The 23,584-nt window shown below is 40.8% G+C and overlaps 1 protein-coding gene across 3 annotated transcripts in view; it reads right to left on the bottom strand.

Annotated features, from left to right (window-relative positions):
• Positions 1 to 914: 914 nt before the first annotated feature.
• The window catches only part of ano3 (anoctamin 3), a 44,159-nt gene continuing 21,489 nt past the window's right edge, over positions 915 to 23,584 (bottom strand). Inside the window, exons 7-25 of one of the 3 annotated variants that reach the window (XM_037768174.1) lie at positions 22,491 to 22,625; positions 21,852 to 21,958; positions 19,448 to 19,503; positions 19,222 to 19,343; positions 16,506 to 16,640; positions 16,295 to 16,388; positions 14,571 to 14,631; positions 11,458 to 11,540; positions 11,173 to 11,313; positions 10,092 to 10,256; positions 9,850 to 9,886; positions 9,615 to 9,726; positions 7,828 to 7,885; positions 7,465 to 7,562; positions 7,026 to 7,180; positions 6,784 to 6,936; positions 5,884 to 6,034; positions 4,950 to 5,136; positions 915 to 4,418 (exon numbers count right to left, since the gene is read on the bottom strand). In XM_037768174.1, the coding sequence (XP_037624102.1) occupies positions 4,236 to 4,418; positions 4,950 to 5,136; positions 5,884 to 6,034; positions 6,784 to 6,936; positions 7,026 to 7,180; positions 7,465 to 7,562; positions 7,828 to 7,885; positions 9,615 to 9,726; positions 9,850 to 9,886; positions 10,092 to 10,256; positions 11,173 to 11,313; positions 11,458 to 11,540; positions 14,571 to 14,631; positions 16,295 to 16,388; positions 16,506 to 16,640; positions 19,222 to 19,343; positions 19,448 to 19,503; positions 21,852 to 21,958; positions 22,491 to 22,625 (2,233 nt within the window). In that variant the 3' untranslated portion in view covers positions 915 to 4,235. The remainder of the gene's footprint in view (positions 4,419 to 4,949; positions 5,137 to 5,883; positions 6,035 to 6,783; positions 6,937 to 7,025; positions 7,181 to 7,464; positions 7,563 to 7,827; positions 7,886 to 9,614; positions 9,727 to 9,849; positions 9,887 to 10,091; positions 10,257 to 11,172; positions 11,314 to 11,457; positions 11,541 to 14,570; positions 14,632 to 16,294; positions 16,389 to 16,505; positions 16,641 to 19,221; positions 19,344 to 19,447; positions 19,504 to 21,851; positions 21,959 to 22,490; positions 22,626 to 23,584) is intronic. The other 2 variants (XM_037768176.1, XM_037768175.1) reach the window with 2 other exon arrangements.

The following is a 23,584-nucleotide window of genomic DNA, read 5'->3' as shown; positions in this document are numbered from 1 at the left end:
GTAACACAAATGAAGAGAGCAGATTTGATTTAAAAGATACAATCCATGATTTATTACAGAAAAAGAGTGATATCCAAATTATTTTTTATGTTACATTATTTTTATACATTTCAATGTTTTTACATGTAAACAGGAACGAAGTAAACAATGTTATTGATACACTTCATGTAACGACTGATGCCACCCTATTGTACAGTTAAATCGAACGTCACTGTGCTTCCACGTCAAGTACATCACTTGCTCAAGCACAATCCTATTAGGAGGCATAGCATGGAACAGAAAGCTTAATCCCCCCCTAGACTGCTATATTTTCAGAGATGTGCGAGGTCATGCCATTATTATTTGTTATTATGCAGAACCCATATTGTGCTATCGCCAACAGAAGAAGGCATGAAGGCAGCCTTTCCACCACTGTGCAGCATTTGTCTTAGTGAGAAGGTGAAACGACGCTCTCGGAGAGGAGAGGATAACAGGAAACAGATTAGTAGCTGCGTAAGTGAAACATCCAAGGCCATATTCATTCAAAAAAATTACCCCTATCCCATTAGGTTAAACACAAACAGAGCAAATCTCAGGATCCAAGTTCAGGGGTTTAGTTTAGTTTTATCAGACTCCTTGAAATTCAGTCCAGATTATATAAATTAGGGTCGCACAATTTTGAAAAAATATCTTATTATTTTGACTGATATTGCAATTCTGGTACGATTTACGCTATAAGAGGGAATGATAATCTTTACATCATTATTCTCATTTCACTGAAAAACATATGGTGTGATTTTTGCGGGGATCTGTACAAACAAAGATGTTTTCTTAAGTCTGTAGAATATGATGTGTAGGCCAGGACATCTCTGCAGCACCACAATATTTAATCTAAAATGGTATTTTGACACATTTAATCTTTAACAAGTATTGTGATTTCCTCCTCATCCTGCGATTTGAAAATGGCAGTAGGCCATATTGTGATTTCGATAAAATTTCAAATAATTGTGCAGCCCTAATATAAATCTGTCTGGAGTCCAAGCTTTTATTTAGAAAATACTCTTTTAGTTTAAAACTCTGCCACATCAGGAAGCATAATGTTTGTCCAGACCTCCAAAAAGGATCAACACTGAAAAAGGACGGTGATATGTTTAAGACGCTGTTAACAACTTTACAGGAGTTAGCTCTGCTCAGAGCAGGTGTTAGGTCATGCATACTCTACAGTACAAATGTACTAGAACATTTACATCTGCATCGCTTCAAACTCAAGGATAACATGCATAGATTTTGTTCACATAGCAGGGAAGATATTCTGAAAACCTGGACTAGTTTTCTAAGTGTAGGAATGAGATTTAAAAGCAAATATCTCTCTCATGTAAATGAAATGATGATCAATGGATTGAACACTACGACCTGAAAGCATCATTTACTTCTTAACCAACGACCTGCATCATATGTCTCCATTACGAGCTGTGCGATTTCGGATCTGCTCTAAAATACTGTGACTATGCAAAGAAAAATCAAACATGCTTTTAACTGTAAGTGTGCATTAAGAGTCATGCAAATGCACTGCAGTGCAAAAAATATATATCTTAAAAAGCAGGACACCTTTGATTGCATCTTAGAAAATATAAAACATTCAGAGGACACCTGAGAAATGTGGACGTTACTTTGTTTGTTTGTCTGAGGGTGAAAACGGGTGAACTCATACTGATAGCACAAAATTAAAAGTATAAAAACATTACGTACATCATAAGATGTATATACAGCAACAATAAATAAATTCAAATGATGTACAATTCTTGTAAAATAATAAATAAGTGTTTCAGTGTTGTGCGATGCATTCGGGATAGTGATATTCTTTATCTTCAGTTGTTAGATTTGTGTAACTTTCATGTTCACTAAATCTTATTTACCATCATATGATCAACATGACCTGTACTGAAGCTCTTGGACCAACGTTAAAGAGGACCTATTGTGCTCATTTTCAGTTTCATACTTGTATTTTAGGTTTCTACTAAAACCTAAAAGCTTTACTTTTCTCATACCAGCTGTGCTGCAGCACCTCTTTTCACCCTATGTCTGGAACGCTCTGTTGAGCTCCTGTTTATTTGTCACATAACTTCCGTACTTAAGTTACGGTACTTCTGGAGTTATTTTAACCCAAACCACGATCTTTTCCTAAACCTAACTAAGTAGTTTTATGAAAAGACTGGAGCGGAATTTGACATGTGCGTCACGTGTTACTGAAAAATACATGAAAAATACGTTGTTGAAAGTCGTGCTGAGTGTCAAAAAAAAAGAAGGGAAATTTGTGTCTATGTACACGACTCAAGTAGATAACATTTTGTGGCTATTTCACAAACTGCCGTGAGACTGTGTTGGTTACTTGGTGACATCACCACGTTACGGAAGAAAAGGAGGGGCGTCAAGCAAGGCATTCAGGCAGTTCAGGAGCAGTGTTTCTGTGGGGGCCAGTAACTCCCTTTGGTGTGGACTTTGTAACTTTGCAAACCTTTTACATGCACAAAAAAACTATATAACACACTAAAGGAAAGGGGTTAAACACAATAGGTCCTCTTTAAAGTTCTCATTTCTTACAAAATACAATCCCTTCATTAATGCTGTTCACTCCACAACTCTCCATCTCAACATGAATGAAACAGGAAATGATTCTGACTCAGCCTCACAGATGGATGCGTCGCTCATGCTGCCTGTTTTCCTGAGTTCCCATAAACATGCTGCTTCATGACATCAGAACTGACCACAATAAAAGGTCACGACTCCGCATTTAACAAAACCTAATTTCTCAGTTTCACATCAGTAAAAATCAGGAAGCAGCCGAAACCGCATCGGACCGTGTGCTGAAGCAAGTTGGGTGTGTTTGTGTGAGTGAGGAACAGTGGATGGATGTTCTTTGCAAGCTGAGAATCCAAGCCACAGGTATGTCCAAGCGATCCAAGTTTCAATTACGCTTCACGGCTTCCAACAACAAATGAAAAACAGGCTGCGAGCGCAGAACAGAAGAGCAGATTTGCGGCTCCGGCATGCTTGAGTCTATACATTGTTCATGACGGGAGTCGCATTACAACGTATAGCGTGTTTCAGAGCCATTAGCTGAGACCCGAGTAGGTACTGCGGTGTGACTCACATCCAAAACAAATCCTTACAGGAGAGTTCAGAGAGTTTACAGAAGATCATACAACAGAACGACAAGAGAGAATATTTCTTCTTGCACTTGTAAAAAGCACGTGCAGCACAAACAGGCACACGTGATGTTGCTGATACAATTGTGGTGCACACGCACAACTGTAGGCACAATCAAAAAGTTCACATTTCCTCAACTCAAGACAGTCAAGCTCAGCAGTATCACAGACAGAGATTAACACACAGCTCACACCGAGTACAGACACACGTGAACCAGGCATCAAGACGGGGACTTTGTCTATCAAAAAGATACAAAACAATATTACCATGCACTTTATATAATGTCAGAGAGAATTCTTTGTCAGATGAACTGACTGGATGTTCACATCCTCCACGATGAATGCTTTTTTTGTTTATTTTTTTCTTGCCGCAAATATTAATCAGCATGCTTCAAGGGCAATGTACAGTCGCTTTGCAAGAACAGTGTCCATTGTATTTGGTAGCGACATCACCAGAATCTCTTTTGCAACAAGAAACGCTAAGTGCCACAGTAGCTCTGTCACATATAACCAGGCAGAGCGGCGGCTCTGCTGCTGATGCTCACAGGGGGAAAAACGCGGCCATGCTGCGAGCTGTACTAAGCGGAGTCAAAGCGGAGTGCTAGCTGCCACACAAAGAGAGTGCAGGATGGGTGCCGGAAGTGAACAGTGGTGATCTGCAGCCCTTGATCTGCATAGTAAACATTACAATTGCACAGGTTTTCTCCAGTGAAGCCATGACACAGCCACACAGACCCAAGGGCAAACCTGCTGGATGAAGCCAGGTGAGGGGCCGGGACGGGGCAGGGCAGGGAGGAGAGGGTCAGAGCCACAAACCAAGAGCACCGCCGACACTGGACGCGGGAACAGATGGCGAGGGAGAGGTCAGGTTCAGAGCCTGAAGCCAGACAGGTTCGTGGGAAGATCTGGTTACTGAAGAAGAGGGTGTCTTTGGTGTACAGAATCAGCCGAGTGAAGCTAGAGTCTCAAAGCTAAAACACATCAATAAGCAGGCCGGGAGAGGTTGTGCCTGTGAGTTTAGGGCTGTAGTGGAGACGCAGGGGATAAAAGCTAAGGCCACTCGTGGTGATAACGCCGTCCGTTCTTCTTCCTCTCCTTCTGCAGGTGCTCCAGCTCCGCTTCGTACATCATCTCCTGCATCAGGTACTTTTCCCTCCTCATACGATCGCAGAGACCCTTCGGCATGTCCGGAATGAGGTACGCTATGAAGGACTTGATCCCGTACACCAGGTGCTGAGGAGGGCGTTAAACATTTATGAGTTCCACAGATCTACGCTTTAGTTGCCAGTAATGTCTGCACAATTCAACAAGAATGCAAAGATTGCACGACAATAAAGCACGTTATGTACCCTGTAATGTTTTATAGGTGCATGTTATGCCAGTTCTTCTCACTACACAAATCATTGCACAAGGCAGCGTTGTCAGGGGGAAATCTTGTCAAGTTTTCAAGGAAAGAAGAAGAAACATGTTGCCTTTTTTTTTAGCTGGACCATGACCATGATCATGACCACCATGTAATTTGGGATTTATTTTGTGTTTTTTTTTAGTGAAATTCCTCAATCTACTGTAGCAGCAAGATTCAATTAAAGCATTAAATCACTTAAATTAGTGCTTGTGAGGTTTTCACTTAACAATAACAGCACAAAAAGTAAAAAAAACGTATAAATTTACAAAACATTCTGGAGTTTCACAGACTTGAGAAGACACAAGGGGTTTCAGTTTTAGCTGGTGAACACACAAAAGACAAAAGAAAAGCTGACTGACCTCAAAGACGATGATGAAGGCCAGCCTGGCGGCCAAGACGTGCCAGAACTGCAGGGTGAATTCGTACGGCACTGAGCTCCAGGGCGGCGCTCTGTAGTCTCTGTACCTGCAGTACATAAGCTGGCTGCTGTTCTTCTCCCTGTACTCAGACACAGACAGGCTGCTGTTCATGTAGCCTCGCAAACACCTGAGGAAGGAGAGGGGAAGCTATCACACCACAACACTGCCAGCCACTCTGCCAGATGAATATCTAAAGTAGGGCTGTCAAAGTTAATGAGATAATAACTCGTTAACACAAATTCATTTTAACGGCACTAATTTCTTTAACGCATTAACGATCTTTCGGCAGTTGTAGCTCAGTTTGAATGCCAGAAGAACATACTGAAGATACTGGTATCATGTGAAAGTAGAAAACCTAAGGAATCCAGGTACCGACCACGTGATACTAGTCGGGAAGGACATAAATAACGCTTCAAAATCTGGCATGGCCATTTTCAAAGGGGTCCCTTGACCTCTGACCTCAAGATATGTGAATGAAAATGGGTTCTATGGGTACCCACAAGTCTCCCCTTTACAGACATGCCCACTTTATGATAATCACATGCAGTTTTGGGGCAAGTCATAGTCAAGTCAGCACACTGTTGCCTGTTGGGCTGCAGTTTGCCATGTTACAGCATATGTTTTATGCTAAATGCAGTACCTGTGAGGGTTTCTGGACAATATTTGTCATTGTTTTGTGTTGTTCATTGATTTCCAATAATAAATATATACATACATTTGCATAAAGCAAGCATATTTTCCCACTCCCATTTTGATAAGAGTATCAAATTCTTGACAAATCTCTTTTGAACAGATAAAAAATGTGTGATTAATCACGATTAAATATTTTAGTTGATTGACAGCCCTAATCTAAGGCTTACACATTAGTGCTTACTCATCCTCATGGTGGCGTCCCTTGTCCACACACGGGCCATATTTGAAGGCGTAGACAAAGCGAGGGATGTAGTCTGAGGTGATGGCGATGACGAAGGCGTTGGTGATGACTGCCAGCACGCCGATACCCTCGAGAATCCCATGCCAGATACCTGACAGCCAAACCAGAGGAGATTAAACATGTTTCACTACTTTATGAAGTGTAAAGGAAGACTGTAATTTTGCTTTCTTGATATGCTCGCTTTCCTTCATCATGCTTAATTTACTTCTCTTCAGTTAATAATTTACCAAAATGTGTTTCAACAGCCTCCAGATGTGGTGCAAGAACATCTTGTTTATATATATAAACAATATTATATATAAACAAATGGTTTGTGAACTGTTACTCAAAGTACTGCATGTTTTTTTGGCTGCATTACAATAACTTCGATGAACGCTACTGTACTGTCAGTGAAGAATAATCATCTCTCTGCCTTTTCTGCGCTAGATTAGTCTCTGTATGATCCGTCAACGACAGCTTCAACCTACAAAGAAGCTTTTCTCTTTGATTCTGTGCCACTGAAACATAATGTTTTCATTACAGCTGAAGAATTTCTAAATATTACAGGGTGGATTGTTCCTTTAATTACAGGGCAACATGCCACGAGAAGCATTTGGTCATATATTATACGGCGGTTGGAGGGTGTTGTTTGTAACCATATGGGGAGATGGGCTGCTGGGAGGCAACGGGCAGCATATGGCGGTACAGACGCAGAGGATATGGGAACATATCTATCTCCATAGGAGCCAAAATGTTTGGTTACCACAGTGTTTTAATGTTGGACAACGTGGCAGTGATCTAAAAATACAACAGTGTGAGAGACACAGAGGAGGTGTGGGGGCAGTCAGAGATCACATTGACCTATGTCAGTGGCTCGGGCAGGCATGGGTCTCCTCCACTGAGTGACGAACTTGTAGGCGTCAAGACGAATCTCAATGATGTTGTTGAGCAGAGCGAGGAGAGGAGCCAGCGGAAACGCCGCGACAAAGATGGTGGTGAAGCCAAACTGGAGAACTGAAGAGGAAAGAGAGGATGTCCGTCTCAACATACTTTGAATTCTTTCCTTCCCTCTTCAGACACTCAAAAAGAGCGTAAAGTTTTACCCATTTCAAGGTATTCGTCCACCAGTCCATGGGCGTTCATCGGCTGCAGGTTCCAGTCTTTGTCCCACTGTGGAAGCTGGGCTTTATTCTCCACATTCGGCCCTCCGCCGCCTCTTTTCTTCATCTTCCTACGAGACCACCAGTTCTGCAGCAAACTGAAAGTGTAGCAAGTAGCTAACTGTCAACTCAAAGCAATTATTTCTGACAATTCACTGAGCACTGCAGGAAGCCTTTTACTAAGCCGCACACAAGAGGATTTGATGTGTTTCTGCAGGAGAAAAGCCTTTTCATATGCTAATGAGCTGAAAAAAACTACACAAAAATTACATAAGGTTTGTAAACTGCCAATCACTTGAATTTACAGCATTAAGGATTTAATGTGGCATTCCTAATGGCTCATAGAGAAAGAACCACATGACTATAATGAAGTATTACTCACGGATAACCGAGCTCCATGAAGTTGTTCCAGATTTGTTTGAAGAACATGATGAATCCCATTTGCAGGCACAGATCGATCAAACAGCCACTCGGGTGACACTGAGAACAATATATTTACAACTGTAACATCCACATTTCATGCCAGATAATTCAAAGCTGTGAGCGAATCCTGGGACACACTTCATCCCATTCTGTTTTTTGATCATTAAAACTCAAAATCCCAGTAATTATGTTGGAGATTAATAGTTCACATACAGTATAGAGGCGGATCATTAGAAAAGATGAATTGCGTGACGATTCTAAATATATCCTAAAACAGAAGGCGATACTCAGCCCACTTATGTTGATGTCTAATTGCACTCACCTCCTCCAGTCTCCATCGATTAAAGAGTTTATTGTATTTTCCAGGCCTGCCAGCAAACCTGAACACATTAAGAGGCAACATTAGCTGCAAAATTCAATCAGAGAAAAACTAATAAAGTCTGAGCAGGAAAAACAGGACACTTAAAGGTGCTAATTGTGTCTGAGAAAACCAGTGTTTCTCAAAGTGGGGGCCGGGGACCCCTAGGGGTCCTTGGCACTCTGTCAGAGGGTCTGCGAAATAATTTGCTATAAACTATAAAATTATGCTGTATCATTGAAAAGTGCGTATCTACAGATGGGGACCATTTGCAGCAATAAAACATACATATTGTGTCCATTACTCCCACCCACATTAGCTTTGGGCCAATAGAAACTCTGATATGATTGTGACTCACAGTAATAAGTTGCAGTTAACTGTAACACTGTAACAATAAGTTGCAGTTTGTGCAGAAATGTGTCTTGTTTCCCTGCTGCTGAGTGAAGTGACGGGGGTTAACTCTGGAGCGAGTAACGTTATCGACTCCGGCCCAGGAGACCAAAAACTACGGTGTCTCCCCTGTTCGTCAGGAGGCTGAAGCAGGAAAAGTTAACACTAGGATCAACATCGGCCGGGACTTTGATTCATGGAGGGACCTTCTTTTGGTAAGCTAACATTACTGCCAAGTATATGATAAATATAGTGATATTGTGGTTTTAGCTGCTAATGTTGCTAACATTAATCAGCATGATGTCTGTCAATCACGTTCAGTCTCGTGTGTGTCGGTAGTGCGAGCGCAAGCAATAGGACGCTGACTGTCGATGACTTAACGGTCACAGGTGTCACTGTTAACATGTCATTTCTGATTCTTACAGAGAGTCCCTTTAAAAGGTATATAGGTGGGATTAAAGGAGCAGTGTGTACAATCTGGCGGTATCTAGCGGTGAGCTGAGGGTGATTGCAACCAACTGAAGCTTCTCTCGTGTGCCAAGCGTGTAAGAGAGCTACGGTGGCCGACACATAACAGCGAAAGGCCGTCCGTAGAGCCAGTTTTTGTAAGAGTAGCGTAGGTTATTTGAAGTAGAGCCAGTAAGTAGTGGTAGTGTGTTTGTGTGCACGTGGGAAGTGAGTGGTGAAGCGAGAGAGAGAGAGAGAGAGAGAGAGAGAGAGAGAGAGAGAGAGAGAGAGAGAGAGAGAGAGTAACGTTATGTTTGGTTTGTCCGTCCTGGGCTACTGTAGAAACAGTGAAACGTGAAGAGGACCTGCTCCCTAAGTAGATATAAAGGTGATTATACACTAAAGAAAACATTCTGCTAATAGATCCCCCTAAATGTTACACATTGTTCCTTTAACATTCAATAACATTGCTAATTTTCCTGCTGTGGGACTAATAAAGGATTATCTCATCTCATCTTATCTTAACATGATTCAAATTGAAATGTGTTTCTGTTCATCACTATAAAACAGGTCTGATGTTTTTTAGGTTGAAAAGTTTTAAAATACAAAACTTAGTGGCATCTAAGAGTAGTAATCTATGTACAATTAAGAGGGGTTCCTTGGAAAATGTTCTATGGCCCAAATAATTGTGAAACCTGTCCGTGATAAACCACAGCTTGGTTACATTTCTAGTCAAGGCAGTTTCTGTAAATGCTGAAATATTAGGTCCAAAAAATATCTCTACAGTGAGGAGAGGAAGGGAAGGAGTCTTGGCAGAAGTCATGACAGGAGAGCTTGAAACAAAACATCTTTGCACAATCGCTCATTAAATTTACTGTAAACAGGAACTGCAGAGTTCATGGCAGCCGGCCTACCTTCCCAGAAAGAAGGCGATGTAAAACGTGGAGCTGTTCAAATTCACAAACTGGAACAGGAACATCTTTAGAGAAAAGCTGTTCTCCCACTCAGAGTCGGTCCGTGGATGCTCTGAGGGGGGGGGAGACAGAGATCGTTTGGGGTGGACAAGGGAGAAAGTAAATGCTTGCCAACCATCTGAGAAGCAAGAGATAATGAAGGTGTAAATGCATGCAGTATGTGGACAACGCTCACCTAGATTTGTCAGCAGATAGGCCACCTTTTCATACACCTGACAAGATGATAGCACTCGTAAGCATCAACAGGGAAAAGGTAATAATGATCATGAAAAAGAGAGGCAAACAGAAAAAAACAGACAGTCTTTCTAGCTGAGGATGTGATATTTCCTGGAACAAAGTTCTAAGCAAATGTTTCATGAAGCATTTGCTGGACAGAATAATGTAAACGTGCCAGATGACGCGTGTCCAGACACCCACCACGTTGAGAGACATGATGATCACGAAGTTGATGCAGACGCCGGTGCCAGAGGTGGCGAACTGCCAGTTCTTCTTCACAAAATCCCACTCGACTCCAGCAAACTTCTCCATTGTGAAGACACGGAAAACCACCACGGCAAACACGGCGGTCAGGACGAGGGATATCTGAGCAGAGACGATGGAGAGAAAAGGATGTTATATGCATGTGTGTGATGAATTCTTCAGTTTATAATGAACAACAGTTAGGGCTGCACAATTAATGGAATATTAATCTCGACACAATTTTGGCTTCCCACAATTAAATGAACATGATCGCCTGCGATATTGAAGTTTAAAATGCGTGTTGTGCTCATAGAAAACGTTGCAGCATATCAAATCAAGCGCTTCCTAAAGTCAGCCACCAGCCGGTGATCGAGATGTTTTGGCTTCACTTTTGGGTATAGATATTATCTATACAACCAATGTGTTAAATTAAGAGCATAAAATTGATATAAATAAAAACTAATTTTGCTTTCAAAGTGCACCCAGATTGACGCATTTAACTTTAAAATGTAGCTAACAAAGGGGTAGGGTGAATTTTCATATTGCAATATACTGTATATAGCAGAAAAAAACAACATCCAACATCGTGCAGCCCTAATTTGTACATTAACAGTGATGTATCACAGCATGGAAGTGAAAACAGTGCTCTGTTTATTCTATTATGAAAGTCAAATAAAAATATGTTGTCGCTAAAATCAATGAATAATCGGTATATCAATATTGATCAAAATAATTGTGATTATCATTATCATAATCCTGCAGCCCTAAAAACAGTGCAGCATAAAAAGGAAAACGTATTGACTGAGAAACAATTAACTATTCAGGTAAACAAAACACTCATCATTTAAATGTAATCAGGAGAAATCAGGCCATCATAAAGGTCACTGTTTCCTCTCAAATATGGTTTTCAACCAGCAGGGGGAGATGTTATGCCACATCATAAACGCTCCAAAAGGTGGCAAACAACATACAGTAACGGTGATCTCATTGTGAGGCTGAATCCCAGTAGGGGAGATTATTGAAATATCAAAGGGTTTACCATGAAGAATATTCCGGACACAGACACCATGAGCCGGCTGAGTTTGTCTGAGAAGGGCTGGAAAGGCTCGGGCTTGCCAGAGATGGGGTTGACTATCTCCTTCCTGGAGTACTTGGCTTCAAACTGAGGCCTCAGCTCCTCCTGTTTCACAACACACAGCTTGAACTATTGAACTTCTTCTTCATTTTATACATCATATAATCAGTGTCAAGTTTAGAAGACGCGCTGCATGAAGTAAAATTGTGAGGTAGTGAAACGATCCATTTGAGGACATTGCTGACATACCTCTTCCTCCTCCCAATCGATGAGATCCCAATCATAAGTCAGCTCTGCCCTCCTCCTTTTCCAGAACTCCAGGAATACTGTGGCTGCAGACGGGATCAGAAATCATTATTGATCAACTATGATATGAAGCACACAGTATGATTGATTATTATGAGGCTGCAGAGGGCCATTCCCAGAACCAAACACCACATTACGGCCATATATCCTGAGTGAAACACAGGCTGCGGTGGCGTGCACGCCCCATTATGGAAACTGATTACAGCCATCAGTTCACACGCTGCTTCGTGTCTGTGCAGAAGTTGAGGAAAAGTGGCAACAGCAAATAGGCTTTACTTGTACAATGTATCACCCCCAAGCTCCATTTTGTGTTGAAAGACTTCAAAAGTGAGGCTTTCTGTGGGCAGAATTCCCTCCGGAGGCATTGTTTCCTTTGTGTCGGACTCTATTGTGACTTGAGCTGCACACAACGCCAGAAATGATGTCGGTAATCTTTTTCTGTCAAGACTTTTCATGTACTCTGGTTTATTAGATACATAACACCAGAAAAAAAAAGGATTTTATAACGTCTGAATGGCACGCACACTTCAGACGTTTACATTTATGTGGTCCAACATATGTGGAAAATGTAGCATTAATGCGAAGGCAGTGGAAAGAACAGTGCAATCCCATATGATGGACAGCACACTGTAACACTATACTACTGATTCATCGCTTCTGTCAGTTTTCATTAGACATACATTATACACGTGTATGATTTTGTAGCAGAGAGACAAACGTCTAATTAAAACTGACATGAGTATTTGATCAGTGCTGTGCAGCCTTAAAGAGGACCTTTTAATACTCATTTTCAATTTACATGTTTACATGCTTTATGTTCAAAAAACGCTTTACTTTTCTCATACCAGCTGTGCTGCAGCATTTTTTTCACCGTCTGTCTGAAACGCTCTGTTTGATCTCCTCCCCCTCCCGAAAAGCCCAGTCTGCTCTGATTGGTCAGCTGGCCCACTCTGTTATGATTGGTCCACCGAACCAAACTCTTCAGACGCTGCTCCAGCTCCGCTCTAACTAGCCTTGTTCGAAGGCATACCAAACTAGCCGCTAGGCAGGTATTATGTAAATGTATACTTGGTGATATCACCACGTTACGGAAAAAAGGGCGAGACTTCAATCAAGGTGTTTCAGGCAGTTCAGGAGCAGTGTTTCTGTGGGGGAGAGTAACTCCATTTGAAGTGGACTTTGGGCTTTGTAACTTTTCAGACCTTTTAAATTCACAAAAGCATAATAGGTCCTCTTTAACATAGCTCTTCTATACATCTGAACATAGAACGTGTTTGGAGCTGAAACAATTAGTTGATCAATCAATGAACAGAAAATAATCGTAAACTATTTTAAGTCATTTTTCAAGCAAAACTGACAAACATCTCTCTGTTCCAGCTACTCAATTATGAGAATTGGCTGCATTTATTTGTCATATTTGATAGTAAACTGAATATTTTAAGGTTTTGGACTGTTCCACAACATCACCTTGGGCTTTTGGACTTTTTTTTTTACTATTTTGTGGCATTTTTGAGTCTACCCGATTAATCAAGAAAATAATCAGCAGATTAAAGCTAGGTTTGGTGATCTTAAAAAACTAGCAAGAGCAAGCTAGATTAAAAAAATTATCCAACCGAAAAATTCAGACCAGTGTTGCCAACTCTTTTCCAATGAGAGTAGCTACTGTAGCAGCACTAGCTGCTGACTAGCTCCAAAAGTCCCTAAATCTAGTGAGAAAGTCGCCAAGTCAGCACTGACAGTCCGTTCAGGCCTCCCTCCAAAGCCACTCCCCCAAAATTATTATATGTACATAAACATGGCTATTGTTAGTACTCAAAGCTGTCAAGCTAGCAGCTTGTGGAAGACTCCGGTGATGTGCAATGAGTGCACGCAGGCAGAGAGGTCTACACTGCAATAAATCTGTGCAATCATTACATTCGGGTTGAATGAAATGATTAGATTGATTAGATTCTATTGAATCTATTGATTGCTGTCGGGATGTAATGACAATTTTAACAAATACAACAAAAAATGTTTTTGAAGAACACTATCAACTCTAGCTTTAATTAATAAAATGTTTTAGTTGTAGCCCTACACGTGTTATTTGTTAATACATTTACAGTAAAACTACTGTAAATGATTCCAGTGATGAAGATAAATTCGGGAAACAAAGAGGAATCGTGGCCTTAAAAAGCTCCAGAATATGAATCCTCAGTCAGAACAACTTTGACTGCTGTTAAAGATGTTGAAGTTTAATATAGCCTGACCCACTTTTGTTTTAAGAGAGAGAAACGCAGCCTTCTCAGATGCCTACATTCGGTCCCTTGGGCTAACCAATTTTTCATCTTTATCTCACACACACGCTCGCACACAGCAGAGCTCGAGTGCACTCACTCAGTGGTGCAGTACTGTTACTTTGGTCCACATTGCCAAAAGCCTTCATGCAGGATTCAGAGCTACAGACCTCAGTCAGCGAGGCTGGCTGGACCTCCCTCGGCTCTCCGGCTCTCCTTGGCCTTCATTTAGCCCAAACCCAGAACACAATGTGCCAAGTGTTCCCTCTGTGCACAGGTGATTATTTACCATGCTGGCAGATAGATGGCTCTGGGCCATACGCTGCTCACACTCTACATTACAAAGATATTATAGCTGTGGGAACCTTAGCTGCAATACACCGCTATCATGGTGCAATTCTATAACGCTGACAGGCGAACGATACCGTCTCACCCTGGAGAAATGTTTAATTATCCGACTAATTACATCAGGACAGCACTGGGAGCGTGAGAGCAGACGCTCAATCAGAGAAACCTACCCACGATATATTCGATGACAAATGTATTACAGAGTGAAGATCTTCTGTATTTGCACTGCAGAGTGTTTACTGTATTGAATTCTCGGCTGAAAAACTTAATGTGTTTGGAGGACCTGAGTGGAGAGTGGAAGCACGAGCACTGACACACTATTGTATAAATAGATTTGAATTCCAGGAGGATTTGTATCAAGTGAAGCACATAGTTGATGAAATACAACTAGTGTTGACAAAGTCAGGAAAGGGACAAGAAAAAAAAAACACCAACCCCAAATAGCCATGAAGATGGCGAAGAACACAGTGCCGCCGTTATCAAACAGATGGGTCACCTAGAAACACAAGCACATGAAGAGCTGCTCTGAGAATGTGCTTCCTGAAATGGTGGCATGAAACTGAATCAAGACTTTGATATATTTTCAATTTCAATAGCTTCACTTTTGTCAAATACATGCCAGGACTTTGTGATGATCAACATCGTCTCACATGAGACATTTCCTAGGAATAATTTCACATTTTGGGAAATATGCTTATTTGCTTTCTTGCCGAGAGTTAGATGAGAAGATTGAAACCACTCTCATGTCTGTATGATAAATATGAAGCTACAGCATCCAGTTGGCTTAGCTAAACAGCTAGCCTGGCTCTGTCCATTGTAATAAATCTGGCTAATAGCACCTCTAAAGCTCACCAATTAACATGTTATATCTTGTTTATTTAATCTGTACAAAAAATAATGTGTAAAAGCACAAATTTTTGTCTGAAAAATGTCCATGGAAATTTATAAAAACTGGTTTTGTGGGTTCTTATCAGTACTAGCACAGCCCTGCAGGACATTTGTGTGGGGGAAAAAATATTTGGACGGAAATATATGTTTGAGGAAATATATGTTTGACCAATAAAATGTTGGTCAAACATTTTATTGTATTATTGTATTTTATCCGTCAATATTCGGACGGAAATATATGTTTGAGGAAATATATGTTTGAGGAAATATATGTTTGACCAATAAAATGTTCTGATGAAACTGACTTATGTGCTTCTGTTTGTTGCACGGAGAGTGTGCATTTTTGTTTGTTTTTGGTGTAACGGACTGTCAAATGGGCTTTTTTCGGTCCAATGGGACATTATTCGGACTATTGTTGTGTCAGAATAACAATGGGTCGTCCCCTTCTCTACATCCAATAATGTACGACAAACACTACTACCTCAACGACCAAATAAAGGACAATATATGGCTTGAGGTCGCTCAGCAGCTGGGATACGATGAAGATGGAAATGTAGCTGATATGCACTTGCTAATGTTATATGTTGTCACGGAACAGGGCTAGCCACCACAACGGCTAGCGTTAGCATCACATTTGGGGTCCGATTAGATCCCCTTAGACATTCTCTGTCTATAGAGTGGACACAGGCACTATTTATGAAGAAATTTGGCCTCATTGACGAAAAGGGAACACGGCAACACAAATAATTTGCACTGGAACTGGTGTGCATAGTTGTCATGCGGAAAATTCGCACACGGATTTTCGGTAAAACATTTTCACATCACACTGATGAGAAACAGCTTTAAAAATGACAAGTTGTGGTTTTAACATTGGACAAAGCCAGGAAAGCTGTCAACCCTTGTTTCCGCTCTTTGAAATAAGCTAATCAGCTGCTTCATATTTAACAGACACATATGAGAGTGGTACTGATCTTCTTACTTTACTCTTGCCAAGTAAAGAAAGTAATAAAGTGTATTTAAAAAAATGTCTAACCTTTAAAATATAGATTTTTAGTTCAATATCTTTTCAAATCGTTTCAAATACGTCATTATTTCTCTTTGTGATCATGATATACTTTAATTCAAAAGACAACTTTAAAACTCTTTAGTTTATGGGGTGATGAGAGTTTTTGGACCTAAAAATGTTCGTAACAAGTTTGTAGCGCGCTAGAAGAGATAAGGAAACATACTGAAATGTTGTGACTACAGATGAACACCAGAGCTGCACTGACCTTTGCATAGACACAACTGTCGCTCAGGTTCCACGTGCTACAGTTCTCGCACATACGACACATTTTGGTGGTGTAGGCTTCACAAATCTCTTTACTGGTGACACAATGAATCAGGAAATGACAGCAACAACCAAGAATATACATGTATTCTACATTTATATCAATACAAGAGAGTTTGTGCATCTTATATCAGCAGATTGTGTGAACTGACCTGACTTGGCTGGAGTCCATAGTGAAGAGGCCATAGAGGAAGACAAAAACGCCAACCAGGGCGGCAGGGATCAACATGCCGGTGTACCAGCCCAACCACGCAAAGTAAAGACCGATTTTCTCACCAAAGTACCGCCTGGAGAGAGACGGAGAGACAGAGCAGTCAACATTTGCCAATAAACTGTGTTGACCGTTAATTAAACTTGGCCATGTGTTAGAGTACTGTGAGGCGGTTGTGGTAATCTAATGGATGGGGAGGCTGCAGGGCTGAAAGGGCACACAGTATAATGTGGTGGGAAATGAATCAATAACTGTATCTGCTTCCTAAACCACAGCTTTCAGGGTGTCCTTGAGCAGGACACTTATTTCACAACTGCTGCAGTAAAGCAGCTCAGTGGCAATTAGCTGTATTAGGCAACTCCCAAGTGTGTATGCAACGCTGTATTAACAATGAGGAGGGACAGCAAATATTCCCTAAGTCTGTTTACATGCATACTAGTATCCCAGTAATGGTTCCTGGTTTCAGGAAAAGGCGTAATATACACTAGGTTTCTGTAACCAAGATATAGGGGTGGAAGATGGATACAATCTTCTATCACAATATAGTATATATTGTTTTATAAAACAATGTTCTGAAACGCCAATCCAATGAATGAAATTCCTGAAAAAAAGGAACTTCATCAGAATGATAAAAAACAACAACTTTTAAACAACATCAATAACTGCTTTTTTTTGCCACTTGGGGGCAGCGGAAACAAGTTGTGAACACAAAATTGACATATCATCACCCTTAAAGTTGATACACAGAACTCATTACTTATGCTGCATTCACACGGATCAGGCAGACGGCAGATGGACAACACATCATGGGAAAAAACAACAAACAGTCCAACAGATTGGCAGTACGGCAAAATGAAACACGTATGATGATATGTTGCTATGGTGATGGAATAAAATATATTAAATAAAATTATTTTGTGTGTACCTCTTTATGTAATTGTTCTAGTAATGCACGTAGCTATAAAACGCGGATATCTCTTAATATTCTATTGCAAACTTAAACAGCTATCTCCTTGTGTGAGGGAGTTATATAACATCCGGCTGTTTTTCATCGCGGAGGAAGGAAAAAAGTTAAAATATTTTAATTTTGGGCAATGGCGTCTACTGTTACCGGTATTCTCTTCCGACCTCACCTAATTTTACCCTCCTGCTTTCGTCCATTAATATGATATCTGGTTTGCCGTCTACTGTCGGCCTGATTCCTTGTGAATGCAGCAATAGCAGACGTTTTGCGTCATTATCATTCATTTCGAGTCGTGATTCTGTCCACCTGTCCAATATTTACTCTCTTTTAGCTCTGTTTTTGGTCTCCACCAACTCCTGACAGAAATATCTGACTCTTCAGCTGCTCCACTCTGTTCACCAGCTAGTCGCTAAACTGCAATTGTCTGCTGTTTGATGCTGAGCAGGTTGTGTACAGTGGATTTTTAGAGCTTTATCCATTGGAAACAGCTGCCCGCTGCAGCTGAAAATGACACTATGAGAGCGGTAATGAGAGCAAGTTTGTCTATTCAATATGAATGGGGGTAATGCATTTGGGCTGCGGCTGCCAAAAAACAACGCATTGGCCTGCGGTGGGAAAGTAGAAACAGAATGAACCTTTGGAGAAACGCAACCCGACGTCAGGCTATGGTGGCTAATCATGTAACCGGCGGTCCAGAGCTGTACAACGCAGCCATGAGGGAACAAAGATGTTAATCGTCGCAGTTAATGGGCCATTAAAGTGACTTGCCGCACAACTCAGCAGAGAATCGCCGCAACGCCTGATCTTGTGTGAATGCAGCCTAAAGCTGAGGGGAGCTGCAGATTCGGGTGATAATTCTCTGTAGGTTCATCACTACGAGCGACCGCTCTCACATTGTTTTCACATTGTCATTTGATAGATTGTTATTATAAAAATATTGATTATAGCCACTGTAAATGCAATATTGCCATAAAGCAGGTCTGCTTCTTTATTTGAAACATTTCCACAATACAACTGTTGCTACCTTTGTAACAGTTTGATAAAAATCTCTGATGGTTGACAAATTTATAATTTATCATCTCAGGAGGCAATTAGCCTAGCTTAGCATAAAGACTGGAAGCAGGGAGAAACAGCTACTGTAGCCTGGCTCTGTCCAAACTTTTAAAATAATCTGCCAACCAGCATTTCTAAAACTCAATAATTACCATGTTTGTTCTGTACACCATTCAAAATATCTGTGTGGTTTTACTTATATAGTGTAGTTTCCCGTTTCCAGTCTTAAATATCATCGCCTCCTGGATCCAGCTCTGTACTTCAAGAGTGGTATTGATCTTCTCAGCAGACTCTTGGCACGAAAGTGAATAAGTATATTTTCCAAAACGTCGAACCATTCCTTGTCAGTCTTATGAGAAGACAGTGCTTAAACACAACAGTGTGGATTCACCCACATTAGTTCAGAAATATCAGACACACGGGGATATCAGGGGACGATAAACAAGCCAGTTCAGACAACAGACTGTGATCAGAAACCTGGATATCTTTATAGGCGTGTACTTTAAACAGGGAGATGAACAACTCTACTGTATGCTCTATTTAAACAACACATTATGGATGTAAACAAAAACAGATTGAGGGTCATAACCAGTACACTAGAGCTCATATAAGTGTCCAAAAACAGCTCTGTGTTTCTTACCTGATGAGGTCCAGAGGCTGGTATTTGTACCAGATTCCCCAGCGGGCCCAGCGCTCATACAGGAGATGCCTGTGGTTCTGGGCGCCGTGCGTCTTAATTGGGTGTCTGCTCTTGTAACCTCCCTGATGAGACAAAGAGAAGGGAACTCTTCATTACAGGAGGAATTTTACACTTTGACAATGTGTGAGTCTCTACGGCTTTTCAGCACAATTAAACATCTTCTCACCTCATGAGGAGGAAATGCAGCCTCATATGTGTTGTTGCCCAATAACCGGGTGATACCTGCAGAACAATAAACCATGATGTCAGGTCAAAGGATGCAGCTTGAAAAGCATAACGAATGAGAGAGGGGTCCAATGAAAGATTCATTAAACCCACTTATCCACAGTCATTACAATTTACTGCATTGTGTAACTGACAAGCTGCATTAGACAAGCACATTAGAGGCGTAAAACACTCAGGTTAGATGTTTAAATAGCTGCAAACACCTGCAATTAACCATATTTACCATAATTACTTGGTGTAAAATCACTCACTCACAATAAACTGACTGAATTGGCTGCAGGTAGTGTACCATATGCAGCAGTAATGAATGAAATGTTGTTTTTCACAGTACAATAGTGCATTCATTTCCATTGTCATCCCCTGACTCAGACTATAGATAGTGAGAACAGCAGCAGGGAGGGGTGGATTTGAGAAGGATTTTCCACTGTTGTTGCGGAGCTGATCTTATTTGTTGGAAAGTAGAGTGGTCAACAGTATTAAAATATGAATGTGAAATCCGTTCCAACCCTTCAAGGCCAAACTCTAATCAGCAAAACATGTCGGCGGCAGTCAGACAAGATAGTAGATGTGGGAGTGGACGGGCGGTTTGGTAACTGTCGATACCAAAAAACAACAGCCAGAAGGAGAGGAGGGATCAGCCGCAAGTTGGACGACACCAACAGCTCAGCAGCAGCACATTTTAATTATCCCACAGCAAAACAACAAACAAAGGCATAATTCCCCACACAAACGCTACTATCTCTGCATGAAGCCAAATTAACAGCTAAATCTAGACAGACTCTTTCACTGGTGACTCTGATGGTTTTAGTAGTGGCATAATAAACACAAACCATCCGGCAGGAAAACTATACAGACAGAATTATTGTCTTTTGTTCCTTTTCCACTAATTGGCATTAACTCATTTTTGCCCGCAACTGAAATGTTTAATTTATGGATTTGCCCGTGCACAAAAATGAAGAAATTTTCAATAACGGTCAAACCATTTAGTTGAAAAGTGGGTTTTTCTTATCATACTGTATCTATTATGTGGACACATGGGACTACTGTTTTATAAAAAAAACAGTAGTCCCATGTGTCCAAATACTAGATCTAGTATGTGGACACATGGGACTACTGTTTTATAGAAAAAACAGTAGTCCCATGTGTCCAAATACTAGATATAGTATGATAAGAAAATGTCTGTTTCTCAGAAACTACAAGGAGCACAATCAAGTATTTGGTATCTATGAACTCATAACAAGTTGAATATCAAATATATGCACACATATGAAGTGTTAGAAATATTTCATATAGAAAACATTTAAAAAACACAATTTTAGTGTTTATATGTCGACTATGGCGTATAGCGCGTTAACGCAAATTCGTTTCAACGCCACTAATTTCCATTTCTATAGAACTAGAAAACTTAAGGAATGGATACTATCTGGTCGGGAAGGAGGCTAAATAACGCTCCAAATTTATGCTAAATCTTGGTGAGGAAAAACTGTCATGGCGATTTTCAAAGGGGTCCCTTGACCTCTGGCCTCAAGATATGTGAATGAAAATGGGTTCTATGGGTACCCACGAGTCTCCCCTTTACAGACATGCCCACTTTATGATAATCTCATGCAGTTTGGGGCAAGTCATAGTCAAGTCAGCACACTGACACACTGACAGCTGTTGTTGCCTGTTGGGCTGCAGTTTGCCATGTTATGATTTTAACATATTTTTTATGCCAAATGCAGTACCTGTGAGGGTTTCAGGACAATATTTGTCATTGTTTTATGTTGTTAATTGATTTATAATAATAAATATATACATATATTTACATAAAGCAAGTATATTTTCCCACTCCCATGTTGATAAGAGTATTAAATACAAATCTCCCTTTAAGGTACATTTTGAACAGATAAAAAATGTGCAATTAATCGTGATTAACAATGGACAATCATGTGATTAATTCAAATTAAATATTTGTATTGATTTACAGCCCTAGTCCATCCCAAATTTCAAGTCTTTTGAACAATCAGAACAAATGTTGTGGCATTTTTCCCTATCATACTAAATATAGTCTTTGGGCACAAATGGGTTAACTATTTTGGGCTGATTCTGTAATGTTTAATACTAATGTTGCTGGTGAATAAAGCTGTACATTTAACAGGAACAAACATTAAAAAACAATTTATTTCTAGACTCCATCCCCTTCTCAGTGAATAAATTGTGCTAAATAGGTCACCATGATGGATACTTGTACATTATTACATATAAATGAGAATGGGAATCCCTCGACACTAATGTGACTCTGCTAGGAATAATGTTTAGTACGCGAGGAGCAAGAAGAGAAAGTAGCAAGCGTGGGGCCTTACCTATCTTTGATTTCCCTTCCTCATACTTGGTGCGCTGCAGCGCATGATGGACTATTCTGCTTCTGGTGGAATTGGAGAAGAATGTCTCTCTATTGTTGATAGCGAAGCTGGAAAGTAACGGCACACTCCTTCAGTTATTCATCACGTAACGATACATCAATATCATCCAGTCACAGCCTTTTAATGAGAGGCAGTATTGATGCAAAACTCATTAATTTGTGGTGTAAAGTTATTGTTCGTTATTTTAAAAAGAAACATCAAGGCTGACAAGCGAAAGGAAAAGTGGAAACGATTCACTGATAGATGAGATTAGATGATGCCTTTCATCAATGTTTCATCAAAATGAAAAAAAAAAAAAAGACAGGAAGGCATGGGGGGGAGAAATCTAATCATTTCATGCACATCTGCTGCCGTATTTTGATATCTTATTTATGATCAGCTATCGTTGTGAGTTCAGACTCAAAGCTATAAAATATACAAGACTGCTGGTTTCTAAATTCCACGTCGAGGGCTCAGGACATGAATGGATGTGAGGGCTGAGAGGGGAAGTGGGGATAGGGAGCAGGATGAATATCAGATTACACTACTGATACAGACGCTGCCATTATGTGAGTTTCTGTGTGACCGTGTCCTCCTTACTGGTGCATGCGTGCTCTGCTGAAGGGGGCTGTGTAGCAGTCGGTCTCCTCCAGGTCAGGCAAGGCCTCTTTGTCCAGCTTCATGGGATTTTTGGGAAGCCAGCTTTTGATCTGCCGACATCTCAGATGAAACCTGCTGCACGGAGAAAACAGGATTAAACGGCGCAGATTAACATGAAGATTGTTTCCTTTGATGTGGTTCCTAACCTTTCTCCCTGACACAACCCTGACAGGCTCACACCACCTCACACACCCACTAAAAACAAGTTAACACATGCACACACACGATTTGCAGGCATCACGCTGCAGACTATCGTTTTTCCATTTTTAACGTTGCTCGTGACTCATGAGACTGAGAGTCATCGATCCAGGGAAACAGCTTGCTAAATCCCACTCAAAAGACAATACATTTTTTTCATGTTAGTCATGGTTTAAGACCAGTTGAAGTTTAAAGGCATGCATTGATTTCCTAAATTGTAGTCTGTCTCTCTGTTCCTGCTTTCCAGACACATTTCTAATTCCCCAGGTCCCTCCATGATTAATAAATAGAGATAAGAATAAGAGTCTGCAGCCACGCTAACAGCTCTGTGAGGCTTTACTTTGTGACCGTGCGGACGCATAAAACGTCAGAGGATCACCAAAGTCAGTAAGATTCATCCCATGGGCACCATGAATGTGTATACAAAACTTCATGGCAATCCATCCAATAGTTGTGGAGATATTTCAGTCTGGGCCAAAGTGGTGGACCAACATTAATATCACTAGAGCTAAAGATCAGCTGGCTGGGTAATATTTCTCCAGATTTGCTGGAGAGGTCGAATTTGTCAGGATGTGCTCTGATATGGATTTAATGAATATAAATGGGGATTTTGGGGGTGAAAACAAACTGTAGCCAGAGAGCATTTTATGAATGTTGTTGTGAAGGGGACAGGGACTGTACAGAAAGTAATGATATCAACCCAGCGAGCTGTCACCACCTGCACACGGGCCATTTGTTCAGCTTTACAGGGACGTGAGTTAGTGGCAGACCATTAGTAAACACATAAAGATAATTTACTGCTCGGATAGATTTTTCTCTTTTAGAGCAACAGCTTA

This window comes from Sebastes umbrosus, chromosome 4, assembly GCF_015220745.1.
Source record: "Sebastes umbrosus isolate fSebUmb1 chromosome 4, fSebUmb1.pri, whole genome shotgun sequence".
NCBI classification, from domain to species: Eukaryota; Metazoa; Chordata; class Actinopteri; order Perciformes; family Sebastidae; genus Sebastes; species Sebastes umbrosus.
Note: the sequence above shows the minus strand (reverse complement) of the source record. Positions and strands in the feature narration are given on the sequence as shown.